We start from the raw sequence: 20,607 nt of genomic DNA on the forward strand, positions 1-20,607 counted from the left end.
GGTATAGGAGTGGACTGAAAACCGAAAGGTCGACGGTTCAAACCCCGCCCGTTGCACTATTGTCGTACCTACTCCTAGCACAAGCTTGACGCTTAGTTGGAGAGGAAAGGGGAATATTAGTCATTTAACATGGCTAATATTCTTTAAAAAAAAAAAAAAAAAGGTCGAAAGAAAGAGGTTTCGGCTTTGTAATGAAATGATTTTAATTTCGCCAAATGTGAGTAACAATAAATGTTGGTACATTCATAGATCTCTATTCTCTATGATATGATCTCTTTTCTTTCACATTTTGTCATTTATGTATGGCGTGCAAAATATGTAGTTAAACTTATGCTTACAATTAGCTTATGCTCGCGACTTCGTCCGCGTGGACTGCACAAATTCCAAACCCCTATTTCACCCCCTTAGGGGTTGAATTATCTAAAATCCTTTCTTAGCGGATGCCTACGTCATAATAGCTATCTGCATGCTAAATTTCACTTCGATCCGTCCAGTAGTTTGAGCTGTGCGTATCATAGATCAGTCAATCAGTCAGTCAGTCACCTTTTATTTTATACTAGCTTATGCTCGCGACTTCGTCCGCGTGGACTACAAAATTTCAAAACCCAATTTCACCCCCTTAGGAGTTGAATTTTCAAAAATCCTTTCTTAGCGGATGCCTACGTCATAATAGCTATCTGCATGCCAAATTTCAGCTCGATCCGTCCAGTAGTTTGAGCTGTGCGTTGATAGATCAGTCAGTCAGTCAGTCAGTCAGTCAGTCAGTCACATTTTCCTTTTATATATATAGATATTTAGAAGATATATCTAAATGAAATGAAATGAAATAATTTATTTGTGGCGTTCACAATAGAGAGTTGCCAACATATCCAGTCAGGAAACCCTGACGTACAAATGTTTTGACAAAGTAGGCAGTACATCAGATAAGAATATAATATTGTGTCTAAAAGAAGTTTCCACGGGATTTTTTAAAATCCAATCAATCAAAGCAAAAAAAAAAATCAAGAATCCATGCGGACGAAGTCGCGTCATCTAGTTTTGAATTTTTAGTTTTGGCTTTGACTTGGACTTAATATAGTTGAACTGTGAGTGTACTGACCCGTAGCCAGCTATCGCCCAGTTGGCCAAGTTGGCTATGACGAGCAGCACGCACCGTCCGCAGTGCGTGGGCGTCACCGCGGCGAGCGGCCGCCGCAGCAACTCCCGCGCGGCGCGGTACACCACGCTGGCGCCTGTGTGCCACGCAACATACTTATACTTTACTTTTCCTTCATCATCATGATCAATCCATCGCTGGCTCACTACAGAGCACGGGTCTCCTCTCAGAGTGAGAAGGGTTTGGCCATAGTCTACCACGCTGGCCATGTGCGGATTGGTAGACTTCACACACCTTTGAGAACATTATGGAGAACGGTCGGCTATTTTAGCGTTTAAACTACCGTGAGTGATTTCCATTATAAATACTATCTGTCCCGGCTTTACTCACGTGTGTCGTCGACGTTAGCCCGACTAGTTTCGAACCCATACGGGGTCCTTTTTCAAGGGAGTCCGTCCGCGCCGTGGTTTTGACTGCGGGACGCACGTGCCGCTGCCCGTAGAGCCCGTTGTGAGGGTGGCTGGGGTGGGTCAAAACCGCGGCGCGTGCGCGGACGGACTCCCTTGAAAAAGGACCCCGTATGGGTTCGAAACTAGTCGGGCTAACGTCGACGACACACGTGAGTAAAGCCGGGACAGATAGTATTTATTATGGAGAACTCTCAGGCATGCAGGTTTCCTCACAATGTTTTCCTTCACCGTTAAAGCAAGTGCAAGCAAGTTAGACCTCCGATTAGAAGGCGGACGTCCTAACCACTAGGCTATCATAGCTTGTTTCTTCCTTACTTTACTTAAAACGTACAGGACGCGGCAGAAAATAATGTACATCGGCCTTTAGAATGACGGCCACAATCTCATCTGAGGATAGAAACTTTAAATTACATTTATGATGAAGGTGTTCACTAAGAAAACATTTTTCAAGTTATGATAGGAAAATTTACCGAGTCGGAACCTGCCGAGGTAGTAGATCTGGAAGGTCATGATGAGGCAGGTGACGAGGTGCAGCGCAGTGAACCCCACCCAGAAGTAGAAGTTGGCGTTCAGAACTCCCACGAGCCCTGGACAGAACTTACCGAGTCGGAACCTGCCGAGGTAGTAGATCTGGAAGGTCATGATGAGGCAGGTGACGAGGTGCAGCGCAGTGAACCCCACCCAGAAGTAGAAGTTGGCGTTCAGAACTCCCACGAGCCCTGGACAGAACTTACCGAGTCGGAACCTGCCGAGGTAGTAGATCTGGAAGGTCATGATGAGGCAGGTGACGAGGTGCAGCGCAGTGAACCCCACCCAGAAGTAGAAGTTGGCGTTCAGAACTCCCACGAGCCCTGGACAGAACTTACCGAGTCGGAACCTGCCGAGGTAGTAGATCTGGAAGGTCATGATGAGGCAGGTGACGAGGTGCAGCGCAGTGAACCCCACCCAGAAGTAGAAGTTGGCGTTCAGAACTCCCACGAGCCCTGGACAGAACTTACCGAGTCGGAACCTGCCGAGGTAGTAGATCTGGAAGGTCATGATGAGGCAGGTGACGAGGTGCAGCGCAGTGAACCCCACCCAGAAGTAGAAGTTGGCGTTCAGAACTCCCACGAGCCCTGGACAGAACTTACCGAGTCGGAACCTGCCGAGGTAGTAGATCTGGAAGGTCATGATGAGGCAGGTGACGAGGTGCAGCGCAGTGAACCCCACCCAGAAGTAGAAGTTGGCGTTCAGAACTCCCACGAGCCCTGGACAGAACTTACCGAGTCGGAACCTGCCGAGGTAGTAGATCTGGAAGGTCATGATGAGGCAGGTGACGAGGTGCAGCGCAGTGAACCCCACCCAGAAGTAGAAGTTGGCGTTCAGAACTCCCACGAGCCCTGGACAGAACTTACCGAGTCGGAACCTGCCGAGGTAGTAGATCTGGAAGGTCATGATGAGGCAGGTGACGAGGTGCAGCGCAGTGAACCCCAACCAGAAGTAGAAGTTGGCGTTCAGAACTCCCACGAGCCCTGGACAGAACTTACCGAGTCGGAACCTGCCGAGGTAGTAGATCTGGAAGGTCATGATGAGGCAGGTGACGAGGTGCAGCGCAGTGAACCCCACCCAGAAGTAGAAGTTGGCGTTCAGAACTCCCACGAGCCCTGGACAGAACTTACCGAGTCGGAACCTGCCGAGGTAGTAGATCTGGAAGGTCATGATGAGGCAGGTGACGAGGTGCAGCGCAGTGAACCCCACCCAGAAGTAGAAGTTGGCGTTCAGAACTCCCACGAGCCCTGGACAGAACTTACCGAGTCGGAACCTGCCGAGGTAGTAGATCTGGAAGGTCATGATGAGGCAGGTGACGAGGTGCAGCGCAGTGAACCCCACCCAGAAGTAGAAGTTGGCGTTCAGAACTCCCACGAGCCCTGGACAGAACTTACCGAGTCGGAACCTGCCGAGGTAGTAGATCTGGAAGGTCATGATGAGGCAGGTGACGAGGTGCAGCGCAGTGAACCCCACCCAGAAGTAGAAGTTGGCGTTCAGAACTCCCACGAGCCCTGGACAGAACTTACCGAGTCGGAACCTGCCGAGGTAGTAGATCTGGAAGGTCATGATGAGGCAGGTGACGAGGTGCAGCGCAGTGAACCCCACCCAGAAGTAGAAGTTGGCGTTCAGAACTCCCACGAGCCCTGGACAGAATTTACCGAGTCGGAACCTGCCAAGGTAGTAGATCTGGAAGGTCATGATGAGGCAGGTGACGAGGTGCAGCGCAGTGAACCCCAACCAGAAGTAGAAGTTGGCGTTCAGAACTCCCACGAGCCCTGGACAGAACTTACCGAGTCGGAACCTGCCGAGGTAGTAGATCTGGAAGGTCATGATGAGGCAGGTGACGAGGTGCAGCGCAGTGAACCCCACCCAGAAGTAGAAGTTGGCGTTCAGAACTCCCACGAGCCCTGGACAGAATTTACCGAGTCGGAACCTGCCGAGGTAGTAGATCTGGAAGGTCATGATGAGGCAGGTGACGAGGTGCAGCGCAGTGAACCCCACCCAGAAGTAGAAGTTGGCGTTCAGAACTCCCACGAGCCCTGGACAGAACTTACCGAGTCGGAACCTGCCCAGGTAGTAGATCTGGAAGGTCATGATGAGGCAGGTGACGAGGTGCAGCGCAGTGAACCCCACCCAGAAGTAGAAGTTGGCGTTCAGAACTCCCACGAGCCCTGGACAGAACTTACCGAGTCGGAACCTGCCGAGGTAGTAGATCTAGAAGGTCATGATGAGGCAGGTGACGAGGTGCAGCGCAGTGAACCCCACCCAGTAGAAGTTGGCGTTCAGAACTCCCACGAGCCCTGGACAGAACTTACCGAGTCGGAACCTGCCGAGGTAGTAGATCTGGAAGGTCATGATGAGGCAGGTGACGAGGTGCAGCGCAGTGAACCCCACCCAGAAGTAGAAGTTGGCGTTCAGAACTCCCACGAGCCCTGGACAGAATTTACCGAGTCGGAACCTGCCGAGGTAGTAGATCTGGAAGGTCATGATGAGGCAGGTGACGAGGTGCAGCGCAGTGAACCCCACCCAGAAGTAGAAGTTGGCGTTCAGAACTCCCACGAGCCCTGGACAGAACTTACCGAGTCGGAATCTGCCGAGGTAGTAGATCTGGAAGGTCATGATGAGGCAGGTGACGAGGTGCAGCGCAGTGAACCCCACCCAGAAGTAGAAGTTGGCGTTCAGAACTCCCACGAGCCCTGGACAGAATTTACCGAGTCGGAACCTGCCGAGGTAGTAGATCTGGAAGGTCATGATGAGGCAGGTGACGAGGTGCAGCGCAGTGAACCCCACCCAGAAGTAGAAGTTGGCGTTCAGAACTCCCACGAGCCCTGGACAGAACTTACCGAGTCGGAACCTGCCCAGGTAGTAGATCTGGAAGGTCATGATGAGGCAGGTGACGAGGTGCAGCGCAGTGAACCCCACCCAGAAGTAGAAGTTGGCGTTCAGAACTCCCACGAGCCCTGGACAGAACTTACCGAGTCGGAACCTGCCGAGGTAGTAGATCTGGAAGGTCATGATGAGGCAGGTGACGAGGTGCAGCGCAGTGAACCCCACCCAGAAGTAGAAGTTGGCGTTCAGAACTCCCACGAGCCCTGGACAGAACTTACCGAGTCGGAACCTGCCGAGGTAGTAGATCTGGAAGGTCATGATGAGGCAGGTGACGAGGTGCAGCGCAGTGAACCCCACCCAGAAGTAGAAGTTGGCGTTCAGAACTCCCACGAGCCCTGGACAGAACTTACCGAGTCGGAACCTGCCGAGGTAGTAGATCTGGAAGGTCATGATGAGGCAGGTGACGAGGTGCAGCGCAGTGAACCCCACCCAGAAGTAGAAGTTGGCGTTCAGAACTCCCACGAGCCCTGGACAGAATTTACCGAGTCGGAACCTGCCGAGGTAGTAGATCTGGAAGGTCATGATGAGGCAGGTGACGAGGTGCAGCGCAGTGAACCCCAACCAGAAGTAGAAGTTGGCGTTCAGAACTCCCACGAGCCCTGGACAGAACTTACCGAGTCGGAACCTGCCGAGGTAGTAGATCTGGAAGGTCATGATGAGGCAGGTGACGAGGTGCAGCGCAGTGAACCCCACCCAGAAGTAGAAGTTGGCGTTCAGAACTCCCACGAGCCCTGGACAGAATTTACCGAGTCGGAACCTGCCGAGGTAGTAGATCTGGAAGGTCATGATGAGGCAGGTGACGAGGTGCAGCGCAGTGAACCCCACCCAGAAGTAGAAGTTGGCGTTCAGAACTCCCACGAGCCCTGGACAGAACTTACCGAGTCGGAACCTGCCGAGGTAGTAGATCTGGAAGGTCATGATGAGGCAGGTGACGAGGTGCAGCGCAGTGAACCCCACCCAGAAGTAGAAGTTGGCGTTCAGAACTCCCACGAGCCCTGGACAGAACTTACCGAGTCGGAACCTGCCGAGGTAGTAGATCTAGAAGGTCATGATGAGGCAGGTGACGAGGTGCAGCGCAGTGAACCCCACCCAGTAGAAGTTGGCGTTCAGAACTCCCACGAGCCCTGGACAGAACTTACCGAGTCGGAACCTGCCGAGGTAGTAGATCTGGAAGGTCATGATGAGGCAGGTGACGAGGTGCAGCGCAGTGAACCCCACCCAGAAGTAGAAGTTGGCGTTCAGAACTCCCACGAGCCCTGGACAGAATTTACCGAGTCGGAACCTGCCGAGGTAGTAGATCTGGAAGGTCATGATGAGGCAGGTGACGAGGTGCAGCGCAGTGAACCCCACCCAGAAGTAGAAGTTGGCGTTCAGAACTCCCACGAGCCCTGGACAGAACTTACCGAGTCGGAATCTGCCGAGGTAGTAGATCTGGAAGGTCATGATGAGGCAGGTGACGAGGTGCAGCGCAGTGAACCCCACCCAGAAGTAGAAGTTGGCGTTCAGAACTCCCACGAGCCCTGGACAGAACTTACCGAGTCGGAACCTGCCGAGGTAGTAGATCTGGAAGGTCATGATGAGGCAGGTGACGAGGTGCAGCGCAGTGAACCCCACCCAGAAGTAGAAGTTGGCGTTCAGAACTCCCACGAGCCCTGGACAGAACTTACCGAGTCGGAACCTGCCGAGGTAGTAGATCTGGAAGGTCATGATGAGGCAGGTGACGAGGTGCAGCGCAGTGAACCCCACCCAGAAGTAGAAGTTGGCGTTCAGAACTCCCACGAGCCCTAGACAGAACTTACCGAGTCGGAACCTGCCGAGGTAGTAGATCTGGAAGGTCATGATGAGGCAGGTGACGAGGTGCAGCGCAGTGAACCCCACCCAGAAGTAGAAGTTGGCGTTCAGAACTCCCACGAGCCCTGGACAGAACTTACCGAGTCGGAACCTGCCGAGGTAGTAGATCTGGAAGGTCATGATGAGGCAGGTGACGAGGTGCAGCGCAGTGAACCCCACCCAGAAGTAGAAGTTGGCGTTCAGAACTCCCACGAGCCCTGGACAGAACTTACCGAGTCGGAACCTGCCGAGGTAGTAGATCTGGAAGGTCATGATGAGGCAGGTGACGAGGTGCAGCGCAGTGAACCCCACCCAGAAGTAGAAGTTGGCGTTCAGAACTCCCACGAGCCCTGGACAGAACTTACCGAGTCGGAACCTGCCGAGGTAGTAGATCTGGAAGGTCATGATGAGGCAGGTGACGAGGTGCAGCGCAGTGAACCCCACCCAGAAGTAGAAGTTGGCGTTCAGAACTCCCACGAGCCCTAGACATAAATTACACTATTTATCATTTTTTTATTGCTTGATAAGCAAAGATGAGGTCTAGGTTAGAACGTTTAAAAAAAAAGTATATAAGCCAAGTTAATTGCTGACTAATATTCCCCTTTCCCCTCCAATTAAGCGTTAAGGTTGTGCTAGGAGTAGGTACGATAGTAGTGCAACGGGTGGGATTTGAACCGGCGACATTTCGGTTGTCAGTCCGCTCATTTAACCGTTGAGCTACGATACGAGGATTATGGTATTATTTTATGGTAACAGAGCACACAGAATTTTAAATATAAATATTTATAAAATGCGTGCAACAAATTTGCCCAGACTTTTCCATATATTCGCCTTTGCGATCCCATTTAATGTAATATTTTCATTAGCTTTTAATGTTGAAAAGAAAAAGATGCAGAATAATCTATATCTATACTATCTATCTATATACTATTATATAAAGAGGTAATGTCGTTAAGTTTGTTTGTAGGGGGTAATCTTTGGAACTACTGAACCGATTTTAAAAATTCTTTCACCTGTAGAAAGCTACATTATTCCTGAGTGACATAGGCTATACGGGATCTTTGAAAACCTAAATCTACGCGGGCGAAGTCGCGGGGATCAGCTAGTTCTTAATACAGAACTCAGAATCGATGGCGATAGCTTACCAATGAATATGATGAGCGCAAGTACGCCGAACGTGGCGTGCGCGCGCGCGTTGATGTCGGGGTGCCGGGATTGGTAGATCTTGACCATGCACAGCACTGACGTCACGTACATGAACGATGTGTCTGGCCACAGATATTATGTACAATAAGATAAGTATCATATTCTAAATATATAAAAGGAAAAGGTGACTGACTGACTGACTGATCTATCAACGCACAGCTCAAACTACTGGACGGATCGGGCTGAAATTTGGCAAGCAGATAGCTATTATGACGTAGGCGTCCGCTAAGAAAGGATTTTGGAAAATTCAACCCCTAAGGGGGTGAAATAGGGGTTTGAAATTTGTGTAGTCCACGCGGACGAAGTCGCGAGCATAAGCTAGTATTAAAAAAAATTTACAGTAAGTGCCGACAGAAATGAAAGCTTAAAACTATGAAACAATAGTGTTTTTGTAATTCAAATTAACTTGTTACATTTATCCATACATGGAGTTTACAATGAAACACAATTGTACGGTTTGTAACTATATTCCTTCCATCAACGATAGTAAAAGTGGTTCACTCATCCGGGTTACGCAACACAATCACAGCTCTCTTAACCTTTAGAGTCCAGCAGTGTCCTAGTTTTGGTCGGAAATGAGAAAACGGGCAGACGTCAGCACGCTGTCCAAAGGGGGTGAAAAAAACTCCAGTACAGGGTTATTGACACAAAAATTTTGTTAGGTAGCTAGTATTTTAGGGGTAATTACACAATTTTTTAAACTGTTTTACGCGTCCTGCGTTCACACGTCTCATCTTCGGCCGCCCTCCGAGCCACTCGCGCGGGGTGAGGTAAAGCGCGCGGTGTTACAAACTGTATTATTTTATTTATTTATTATTATTGTTTTATTTATTTTATATCTAATTAGAACGGCAGTGCCACTTACACTAACTAGATGATTAATAATAAATTTAAATACAAATAAAGGTACAAGAAAAAAGACATAAAATGCAAAACGATAAAAGATCAAAGAATTTTGAATATGTACGCTGAGAACATTGAATGACATATTCATGCAATGCTCTCAGCGTACTTCAGTAACTCCCGAACCACTATTTAATTATAGACCCATCATTAAATGGGTCCCATTGAGCATTATTGTCCAAAAGCGCGTTGAATATAGCTAATGAACGGGGTATAGGTGACATAGATCTAGCAACAGTGCGATGATGTGGGACCACGAAAAGTTTATTTTTTCGTGGACGAAGATTACTGTTGGATTCAGGGACACGTATGCGACACAGTTGGTCATGAAGTTCTGGAGCATTAACATCTCCTCGCAAAATTTGACACATAATTTTAAGTTGGTCGCAAATGCGTCTGACCTCCAGGGAGTTGAAACCTAAGCAACCTAACATAAATTTGGTTGGGTATAGGAAAGGGTAATATCCATAGCAACGTTTATACAGGTATCTTAGGAAGGCCTTTTGTACTTTTTCTAATATAAGCCCGTACTTTGCCTCGTACGGATGCCAGACACAGGTGCTTGTTTCGAGCTTGCTTCGGACTAAGGCGTAATATAGTAATCGTATTACCAAAGGACTATGGAACTCCCGAGAGTTGCGTAGTACAAATCCTAATCTTCGAAATGAGTCTGTAGTACCGACCAGTTCTGACAAGTGTACAGTAGGTCAGCTCACCGAACTGGAAGTTCATGCTGTTGGGGCAGACGTGGTAGGCGGCGGACAGGAGCCCCTCGCTCACCAGCGCGATGCCCATCGCGTACAGTAGCCCGAAGTGCTGCGGTATACCCAGCTCTTTCTGACAACAAACCACCATCTGTATTAGACCCTAAATACCCTTCCCCTAGATAAAAAATGAACTGATGCCTAAATTGAGCTGACCTCCGACCGACCTACCGACCAGCCCCCCAATTGTGTAAGAATAACGTTTTCATCGTTACCGAAATCGTCATCAAATTCTGCCCTTTGATTGGCTGTGTGAAAAAATGTAAACAGCGAATCAACCAATCAAAGGGCTGAATTAGTTGACGATTACGATAACGATGAATACGTTTTTCTTACACAATCGGGGGCCTGGTCTAGAAGTAGTTTAAGGCCGCACCGCATTACAGTGACGCTGCGCGGCGCGTCTAGATATTCCCGACAGACTGTTCCCTATAACTTGACCCCTGACGTTAAGTTGGCACCATTGCAAGTCACACAAAAATAAACCCTAAATTCTAAGGAATAAAGCAAACATAACAATTGTGCCATCATGACAGCAGAGTACAAGTTATAATAAACAGTCTGTATGCCATGACGCGCATCAATGCGCTACGCTGCTCTAGTATATGCACCATACGAAATGATTAAAATAAACTTTGACGCTTTGTGCCGCGCTGGGCAGCGCCGCTGTAATGCGGTCTGGCCTTTAATTTTCACGATTTTGCGCTAATAGCAGCAGTGAGCGTCATATTAATGTTCTCGGAACTAAATGTTAGTAAGAGACATTGTCAACACGAAGACCATTTGCATACAAAGTGTCAATTTTAATTTTCGGTAGCGCGGCGAGACGCTTCGAACCGATACAAAACATAACATTTAAGGGGACTCAGTTCGGTGCTTTCTCCATACAAACGTAGGAGGGAAAATACAACAATATTCGATATTGTACGCACAAAACTAAGAATTACATTGATTTATCTCGTCATTATCTAGGTTCAATGATATCTAAAACATTGAAAAAAATATTGATTTAAAAGTTACGGGCCTCAAAAGATTCCTATTTTAACACTAAATTTATGACAACTTTGGGCGTAAATAAATAAGATTAGGGATATGAAAATTCTAAAACAATTTATCATTAGACGTAGTTTATTTATTCATTAGTTGAAATAACTTTACTTTGCAAACATAAATTCAGTAGTTTTTTTTTTCTCAAAAATACTTTTCCTAAACCTTTTTCGCGCGCTTGATTTCAGTGATAATCATCGTGCCTCTCAACTTTCTCATACAATGTCAAGTGAAAAGCAAAAACGTTACCCACGTGCGCGGCCAATTTTGGTCGAGCGTCCTGCGTCACCTTAATAGCTAAATTGACGTTTTGTATGGGAAATAATATGTCAGATTTAAAATAAAAACACATTCAAGACTTATCAATATTTTAATAGACCTTTCGCTGATATATCAGAAGTGCTTCGAGTTTTTCAAATGTTTGTCTAATCTACTCTTGAACTGGTTAACAGGACTATATAACCACATCCTTCCATCCATTTCTTTATTTGATTTGACATGATTTTATATGACCTTTCACATGAAAATGATTATATGTACCTAAAGCGACAAGAATAAAATCAATAACGTAATAAGCGCAATTTTTTTGAGTAAACATGGTTGCCCGACTGGTTGAGCAACTGGGGTGATATCTACCTGTGTGGGTGTTTTGGTCCTGTGCTGCTGGTGTCGCCGCCACACTTGCGCCAGGAACAAGGCGCCAAGTAACACGTAGCCGATGTTGGAGTACACGTGGTTGAAGTCCGACAGCGCCGCCAGAGGGTGCGCACACAGGAAGTTGAAGTAGCACAGGTCTTGGTTGCCCGACTGGTTGAGCGACTGGGGTGATATCTACCTGTGTGGGTGTTTTGGTCCTGTGCTGCTGGTGTCGCCGCCACACTTGCGCCAGGAACAAGGCGCCAAGTAACACGTAGCCGATGTTGGAGTACACGTGGTTGAAGTCCGACAGCGCCGCCAGAGGGTGCGCACACAGGAAGTTGAAGTAGCACAGGTCTTGGTTGCCCGACTGGTTGAGCGACTGGGGTGATATCTACCTGTGTGGGTGTTTTGGTCCTGTGCTGCTGGTGTCGCCGCCACACTTGCGCCAGGAACAAGGCGCCAAGTAACACGTAGCCGATGTTGGAGTACACGTGGTTGAAGTCCGACAGCGCCGCCAGAGGGTGCGCACACAGGAAGTTGAAGTAGCACAGGTCTTGGTTGCCCGACTGGTTGAGCGACTGGGGTGATATCTACCTGTGTGGGTGTTTTGGTCCTGTGCTGCTGGTGTCGCCGCCACACTTGCGCCAGGAACAAGGCGCCAAGTAACACGTAGCCGATGTTGGAGTACACGTGGTTGAAGTCCGACAGCGCCGCCAGAGGGTGCGCACACAGGAAGTTGAAGTAGCACAGGTCTTGGTTGCCCGACTGGTTGAGCAACTGGGGAGAAAGAGAATTTTTTAACCGACTTCAAAAAAAGAGGAGGTTCTCAATTCGTCAGAATCTTTTTCTAATCGAAACTTTTAGTCGACTTCAGAGGCTCGCGGTTACGGTAAAATGTAAGTCAAAGTCAAAGTCAAGTCAAATGATTTATTCAAAATAGGTAATAAATTACTCTTATTGATTGTCTGGTATAGTGTTAGATTTGTAAGATATAGTGGTGATAATTATAACACAAACTTAAAACTAAAGCTAAGAGGGTTCCAAACGCGCCCAGGTCTGAGAAGAGCCCACAAGCTAAGCTTCAATGTGACGATCGCAAACACCTCTGCTTGGCCGACACTCGCTCCTTGCTGGCTACAACACATTGTTACAACAAGAATGCCTTCAGCCAATCACAACAGTTGCGATTGTAATAATGAATGGATACAGGTTTTCCGGAATAGACCTATAATACAGATCTGTGTGCCTGTTTGAGTAATCATACATCATCATCATCATTATAGTATAGGCATCATGATAAACCTTACAAAACAAACACTAAACATCTGACTGACGCCAGAGGTCAACGAACGTTGCGTAAGTAGGCCACTCGGAGTCAATACCGCGTCGTAAGCGGGGCATTACGGGGGGTAAAGTCTCACCCGCTGGTAGGTGACGACGAGTTGTATGACGGGCAGAGTGTAGAACACGGCCACGGTCAGCACGTTCCACAGGTACATCTTAGAGCGAGCCTGCAGCACGCGCGGCCGACATCTATGGGAGAATTTAACTATTAGAAAAATTTTCAAATACATAAAAACATGAAATACTTATATAAGCTATAAGTGCGGCATGGTGAAAAATTACACTCGAAGAGTTTAGTTTTGATACTCGAGCCGAAGACGAGAGTATTGAATAGGGATATAATCTATCTATATATATATAAAATTCAAAGTCCTGACTGACTGACTTATATATCAACGCACAGCCTAAACCGCTGGTCCTAGAGACATAAAATTTGGAGGGTTTGTTCTCTGTTAAGAGTAGGTATCCACTAAGAAAGGATTTTTCGAAATTCCACCCCTAAGGGGGTAAATGGGGGATGGAAGTGTGTATGAAAGTCTATCATTTTTGAAGTTGCATCGATAAAAAGTGGTATTTAGGCTTTCGGTTAAGAACAAAAAATACATGTTTCACGAATTTTGAAAATTTTACTCCCAAGAGGGTTAAATAGGTTATGAAAATTTGTACGAAAGTCCGTCATTTTTCAAGTTCTTTCCATGAAAATTGATATTTTAGTTTTCGGTTACAAAATAAAAAATACGTAGGTACCTATTTCAGGATTTTTGAAAATTCTACCCCTCACACCGATTTTCTAAATTCCACCCGAGCGAAGCCGGGGCAGGTCAGCTAGTTTACAATGAGGTCGCTTCGGACGACTTGTCTCTCTTTATACTGTCACTTTGGTGTACGTCAGTGTTTAGATTTGTGTAGAACTAAATGGCACCATAATTGCAAATAAACGAATAAAATAAAAATAAAATAAGCTAGTGTTTAGAATTGTGTAGAACTAAATGGCACCATAAGCTACCTGGCCAGACTGGCGACGCAAAGTCTGCCGCCGTTGGGGTACTCGTCGTTTGCTTCGTCCTGCGGGGAGTCGTCCGACTCCGTGTCCGACGACGAACTGCCCCCTATACGAGAAAACAAAATTTTTTTTTTTTTTTTTTATTAAGAATATTTGCCATGTTAAATGACAAATATTCCCCTTTCCTCTCCAACTAAGCGTCAGGCTTGTGCTAGGAGTAGGTACGACAATAGTGCAACGGGCGGGGTTTGAACCGTCAACCTTTCGGTTTTCAGTCCACTCCTTTACCGGTTGAGCTATTGAGGCTCTTACTTACACAGTACACTTTAAGGGTGAAAAATTACCGAGACTCCGATGCATATTATCTGCTTCTGTTCTGCTCTGATGCACCAACGTGGTGTCCACTTCGGGAAACATATCATTTATCCTGAGGATGGTACTTCAAGTCCAGTCAAGAAGGTGCTGCTGTATTTGGCGGCCACGGGATTTGACAGGGAAGTGTGAAGTGGAGGCAAACACAATAGATCAGAGACGATCACAGTGATACAGGGATATCAAGGACCTGCATAGCCCCAAAGAAGAAGAAGGGTGAAATCCTTTCTTCAGTAAAGTAGAGAATTCCGAGCGAGTGGAAGAAATAGTACATTACAGTCTAGGCCTGAAATAAAGCGATTACTGGCCGAGTATTATTGGAAGGCCGAGGCGAAGCCGAGGACTGCTAAAGTGTTAAATAAAAAGATACAAAAAAATGATTTACCTCCATGTTCCCCGTCGCCCAAATGCTGTGAAACTGAGCTGCTGCTGCCGTCGTTGATGACGTGCCGTCGTCGCCGCGCTGTCGACGTGTGCACGTTCTCGTTGTTGTGCGGCATCACGGGCGCGATCAGGGAATCTGAACATAACAAACGATAGAAGTTTACTTGTTAGTCCTTATCTTCTTTAATATATAAAAGGAAAAGCAAAAACAAACTTACAAACTTAATATAATAATAACTAGCTTATGCTCGCGACTTCGTCCGCGTGGACTACAAAATTTCAAAACCCTATTTCACCCCCTTAGAGGAGTTGAATTTTCAAAAATCCTTTCTTAGCGGATGCCTACGTCATAATAGCTATCTGCATGCCAAATTTCAGCCCGATCCGTCCAGTAGTTTGAGCTGTGCGTTGATAGATCAGTCAGTCAGTCAGTCAGTCAGTCAGTCAGTCAGTCACCTTCTCCTTTTATATATATAGATAATCGTTTATTATTCAAAAAGTATTGGTACTAGTATAAGTATTTAGTACAATTACAAATCACAAGTAATTGTGATAAGTGACTATCTCTCTCCGGTCGTTCCTTCATTGCTGAAGATCGTGGTCCTGGCAAACTGCCCTCGAATGGCTTATCTGTTTCCATCGGCTTCTTTCGGTGGCCATTTTTACAATGTGATGAAATCCACACCTGCTGGACTCCTTTAGCTGGTCGGACCACCTAGTTGGTGAGCGGCCTCTCGGTCTTTTGCCCTCAGTGTTGCCCGTCACTATGAGCTTTTCTAAGCTGTCGTCCCCCCGCCGTATGATGTGGCCGAAATATGAGAGCAATCGTTGGTAACATATTATGGAGGGCAGTGATCCCGAGTTGCGAAAGGATAGACATGTTTGTGCGCTTGGCAGTCCACGGAATCCGTAGCATCCGCCTCCAGCACAACATTTCAAACGCATCTATTCTTTGCCTTTCTCTTGCTTTGATAGTCCATGTCTCTACTAATTAAGTGACTATAAGGTGAAGGTAAAGTGATTATATGTACTTGCTTACTTGTACATTACGTAAACTTTTACCAGTGGACCCCACACCACCCTACACTAGGAAACGACCTGTAGCGTCAAGTCCGAGTAAATGTTTACTATGGTTTACCTTTTTTATATTAAAGCGGTTAAACACGGAAAATTAGTGGCTGAGGATCTTAAATTATAAAGGAGTGGATATATCACAATAAGGATTATATATAACAGATTATTACATCACATATAATAATAAATAATGTAATATATTGTATGAATAAAAATAACTTTACTTTTTTATAATATAAGTATAGAATCATAGTAGTAAAAAAAAATCATCATACTAGAACATATTTTCCAAGTCTTGTATATGCTAACAAACTATGGGTCTCTGTTGCCTTAATAAACAAATTTTTATTCTTGTTATATTATTATTAAATCGAGTAAATTATTATTATTGTTATATTATAACTACATGATGCCCGCGACTTCGTCCGCGTGGATTTAGATTCTAAAAATCCCGTGGGAACACTTTGATTTTCCGGGATAAAAAGTAGTCTATGTCCTTCCCCGGGATGTAAGCTAACTCTGTACCAAATTTCATCAAAATCGGTTAAACTGTTGGGCCGTGAAAAGCAACCAGACAGACAGACTGACAGACAGAAAGACACTTTCGCATTTATAAAATTAGTATGGAAGTATGGATTATCGAGTCAACCGGGGACCCGAGAGCTGGCAGCTACCTTGGTCAAAGAATTAGTTTGGCCATCCAAAGGGGTAATGCTGCCAGCATCTTGGGTACAATGCCTCGCTGCGGTGGTCTCGATGAGGTTTTAGATTTAATTTAATTTATTTTTATTTTTATTTAATGTTGTTTTTTTTTTGTTATTAAATTGTGAAAATTCATATTTTCTCACCTCCATCGCCGTGGTGGTTCCGTCGAGTCCTCTGACACAGTACGACCAGTATGAAGGCCACATAGAAGGACAGGAAGAACCCTAACGCAGCCCCCGCCGCTATCATGTACTCCTGGTACGAAATTGTCTGGATCACTTTAAAACTGAAAAAAAACCAGCCAAGTGCGAGTCAGGCTAGCGCACCGAGGGTTCCGTACTACAGTCTTATTTTTTCGACATTTTGCACGATAAATCAAAAACTATGATTCATAAAAATAAATAAAAATCTGTTTTAGAATCCACAGGTGAAGCCCTTTCATATGATACCCCACTTGATATAGTTATCTTACTTTGATAATTGAAAATACTTATTATTAGTACATGACCACAATTTAATTTTTTTGTGTGATGTAACCACAAGTTCCTGTGGGAAGTACCTGTAGGTTTCTTGACAGACCGACAGACAGACAACAAAGTGATCCTACAAGGGTTTCGTTTTTCCTTTTGAGGTACGAAACCCTAAAAAGTACGTCAAATTACGTCAAATGTTTATGACGTCACATCTGTGAATTTCATACGAGCTCCCTTACAGTGCAACAAGGCTATCTTGGCGCATGGCGAAAACCGTCAAGTGTCCCCTTTGTTTTTTTTGAATATTCTAAGCCTTTGTTCTCCAACAGCGCCCCCCTGTCAATGTCATTCAAGTGCCAAGAGAGCCATGTCGCAATGTACTGAGCGAGTGTTTTGACGTTTGATAAAAAGTCGCTGATTCGACTAGTCTAGTCATCATCCCTCCAATTCTCAAAAATTACACTTGAGCGAAGCTTGGTCAACTAGTCAGTACCCTTATTATAAATGCGAAAGTGTGTTTATTTGTTGGTTTGTTGGTTTGTCCTTCAATCACGTCGTAACAGAACAACGGATCGACGTGATTTTTTGCATGGGCTACTTTTTATCCCGGAAAATCAAAGAGTTCCCACGGGATTTTTAAAAACCTAATTCCACGCGGACGAAGTCGCTGGCATCAGCTAGTTTTACATACAACTTTAGTGAACTCACCTAAACCTCTTGACTCGGCCGTCACTGGTGTCGACACTGACGGCGTCGTCCCAGCCGAAGAACTGCGCCATTTTGGGCACGCTCGCGTTGGCCGAGACGCTCCCCGTGCAGTCGTCGTCCGAAGTCTTCACTATGAACACTATGTAGAAGCCGAGCGGGAACGTGTCTTGCTGCAATTTATATGCAACTAGCTTATGCTCGCGACTACGTCCGCGTGGACTACACAATTTCAAACCCCTATTTCACCCCCTTAGGTGTTGAATTTTCAAAAATCCTTTCTTAGCGGATGCCTACGTCATAAAAGCTATCTGCGTGCCAAATTTCAGCCCGATCCGTCCAGTAGTCTGAGCTGTGCTTTGATAGATCAGTCAGTCAGTCAGTCAGTCTCCTTCTCCTTTTATATATTAAGAAGAAGAAGAAGAAGATTTAAGATTTATTTAAATGGAGTAGATATTCAGCAATTTTTGATATGATTATCACAACACATATTACAACTTTTTAGGGTTCCGTACCCAAAGTATAATAATAAAACAGGCCAAGTGCGAGTCAAGTTCGCGCCCCGAGGGTTCCGTATTACAGTCGTATTTTTTGACATTTAGTTTGATAAATCAAAAACTATTATGCATAAAGATAAATAAAAATCTGTTTTAGAATGTACCTTTCATATGATACGCCAATTGGTATAGTTATCTTACTTTGAAACGGAAATACTAGTTATTTGTTCATGAACACATTTTAATTTTTTTTTGGTACTGTAACCACAAATTCACAGTTTTCGGATTTATTCCTTTACTTATGTTATAAAACCTACCTACCTACGGAATTTCATGATTCTAAGTCAACGGAAAGTACCCTATAGGTTTCTTGACAGACGAACAACATTTCAATTCAATTCAATTCAAATTTCTTTATTGCGAATATGGGTAAACAGTGCAGATATTACAAAACAAAAAGGTACAGCTAAATTCTGCCTATTCGCATGCAATATGTTACTTATGATATACCTAACAACGTGTACATAGTTTTGATAAAATTAGTCACATTAAATACTTAGTCACAAAAAAAATACAAATTTAAATAATAATATTACAAATGTCAAAAATTAAAATAAAACTAAAATTTCTCTACAAGGTAATCATTAATCGAGTAATATATCTTTTCTAACAATAGTGATCCTATAAGGGTTCCGTTTTACCTTTTGAGCTATGGAACACTAAAAATACTTACCGTCAATGTGATGCCGCCACGCCTCGTCATAGTTAAATAGTAGCCGTCATACAATATGTCCCTTTCGTTGTCGAACACTGGACACTAAAACACAAGTATACAGTTTTCACAGCGTTCACACTTGAACAAAAGAAACGAAACAACTTGTGACCACTTCTAAATTCCAATTGCATTCCAGTTCGGCGATATAAGTCCCGCAAATTGGTCTTTAGAATGACATTTCGGCTTTGCAGAGCGTTGTCTCTGTCACTCGTATGCGTTATATGACGTTTTGTCGGTCTCGATGACAGGAACAATGCTCTATAAATCTGCTATTTCCTTCTATAAGTACCGTAAATTGCTAATGCGCGTGGTCGCCATTTTAGTGACGTCAGCACTAGACTGAAGTTTTGCTGATGAAATATTTTTATTTCGGCTGACGTAAAAATGACGTCATTTCGATGTTAATATAGACATGGTACCAGCGCAATAGCAATTTTCGGGACTTATACATAATCATCAAAAATATTTTAGCGTTAAAACTACCGTGAGTGATTTCCATTATAAATACTATCTGTCCCGGCTGTACTCACGTGTGTCGTCGACGTTAGCCCGACTAGTCGAACCCATCCGGGGTCCTTTTTCAAGGGAGTCCGTCCGCGCACGCGCCGCGGTTTTGACTGCGGGACGCACGTGCCGCTGCCCGTAGAGCCCGTTGTGAGGGTGGCTGGGGGGGGGGGGGGGGGGAGACAGCTGCCGATCGTCTCCCGACAGTTCCTGCTGTTCTTCATCACTGGAACCGTCACCGAAATCCAGGCACGCGGAGCTAATGGTGTCCCGTCCCACGACTGATGCCCTTGTCTTAGCGTCAAAAAGCGACTACACACGTGAGTAAGCCGGGACAGATAGTATTTATAACATCAAAAATATATTTGAGAACTATAGTACGCGACAGGTCTAGATGGCAATCGGGGTATGAGGGGGGACGTCTCCCGCACTCGCTCGTGTGTGCGGGGCATTCCCAATCTGATTGCAATCTCGACCTGTTGCGTACTATACTAGGTCGAGCGATTAGAGCAATGTAAACGGGCATTAAATAAATAATGGCACCGATTCTAAGCACAACCTAATTTTAGAGTATTCGCACCCTCTTCTTACTATTGTAATATGAAAAGGACAGAAGCAGTTTGACATTTCTAAATTTAATTTTTAGATGGTAAAACCCGTGATTATAGCACGCACTCGCGAACCTACTGTTTAAATTTGTATTGTGCACTAAAATTAAGAGTCTTTAAATGTGAAAGTCATGTTCCGTTCCTTTTTTAGCATTAGTAAAAAGAAAAGGATGCAGATACTCTATATTTAGTTTAGAGAGAGACTAGAGAATCGGGGCCACTGCTTACCGAAAAGTTTTGTATAGACACCACAGCGCATATATCGTCATCTGACTCTATCATAAGTATCACGCTCTGAGGTCGGGACAGCCAACCGGAGTCCTCCCGCACTTGTGAGTTGCTCTTCACGAAGTACCTATAAATGATAGGATGAATCAATGACAATAATACCGGTCGAGTGCGAGTCATCGTACAATATATAACACTGAACTTTTTTTTTTTAATTTGCATGGCGGCCATTTTAAATTTTTTATTATTTCTTGTTATAGGTAGCAGCAGTAGAAATACAATTCTGTGAAAATTTTCTCTCTCTACCTATTACGGCGTTTACGCACTGCACTTCTGTCATCCGAGTTCTCTCCGTCATCTTTGAGAATACCTCAGATGTGCCTCGGGTTCAAATCAGACGTAACGTTGGCGCAGCTTGACAGCTTTCAGCTTTTATAAAATAACAAAGGTCTGGCACGCGCTGGCTCTCTCTCTTTCTCTATAGGCTCTGCGTAGGAATGACAGACGTAAATATGCCGAAGATGTCACTTGAATAGCTTGGAATTGATCCGAGATCGGATTAG

The 20,607-nt window shown here is 45.3% G+C and overlaps 1 protein-coding gene across 2 annotated transcripts in view; it reads right to left on the minus strand.

Moving 5' to 3' along the window:
• Positions 1–20,607, minus strand: part of LOC117985172 (SID1 transmembrane family member 1-like) — a 41,675-nt gene that overhangs the window by 7,509 nt on the left and 13,559 nt on the right. Inside the window, exons 6-17 of one of the 2 annotated variants that reach the window (XM_069500840.1) lie at positions 20,045–20,171; positions 18,663–18,746; positions 17,436–17,605; positions 16,398–16,540; positions 14,477–14,611; positions 13,723–13,825; positions 12,794–12,905; positions 11,967–12,149; positions 9,639–9,759; positions 7,959–8,081; positions 7,179–7,295; positions 1,100–1,232 (exon numbers count right to left, since the gene is read on the minus strand). In XM_069500840.1, coding sequence (XP_069356941.1) covers positions 1,100–1,232; positions 7,179–7,295; positions 7,959–8,081; positions 9,639–9,759; positions 11,967–12,149; positions 12,794–12,905; positions 13,723–13,825; positions 14,477–14,611; positions 16,398–16,540; positions 17,436–17,605; positions 18,663–18,746; positions 20,045–20,171 — 1,551 coding nt within the window. Of the gene's footprint in view, positions 1–1,099; positions 1,233–7,178; positions 7,296–7,958; positions 8,082–9,638; positions 9,760–11,460; positions 12,150–12,793; positions 12,906–13,722; positions 13,826–14,476; positions 14,612–16,397; positions 16,541–17,435; positions 17,606–18,662; positions 18,747–20,044; positions 20,172–20,607 lie in introns of those variants that run through there. The other variant, XM_069500839.1, reaches the window with a different exon arrangement.

Source organism: Maniola hyperantus, chromosome 9, assembly GCF_902806685.2.
Source record: "Maniola hyperantus chromosome 9, iAphHyp1.2, whole genome shotgun sequence".
In the NCBI taxonomy this organism is placed as follows: Eukaryota; Metazoa; Arthropoda; class Insecta; order Lepidoptera; family Nymphalidae; genus Maniola; species Maniola hyperantus.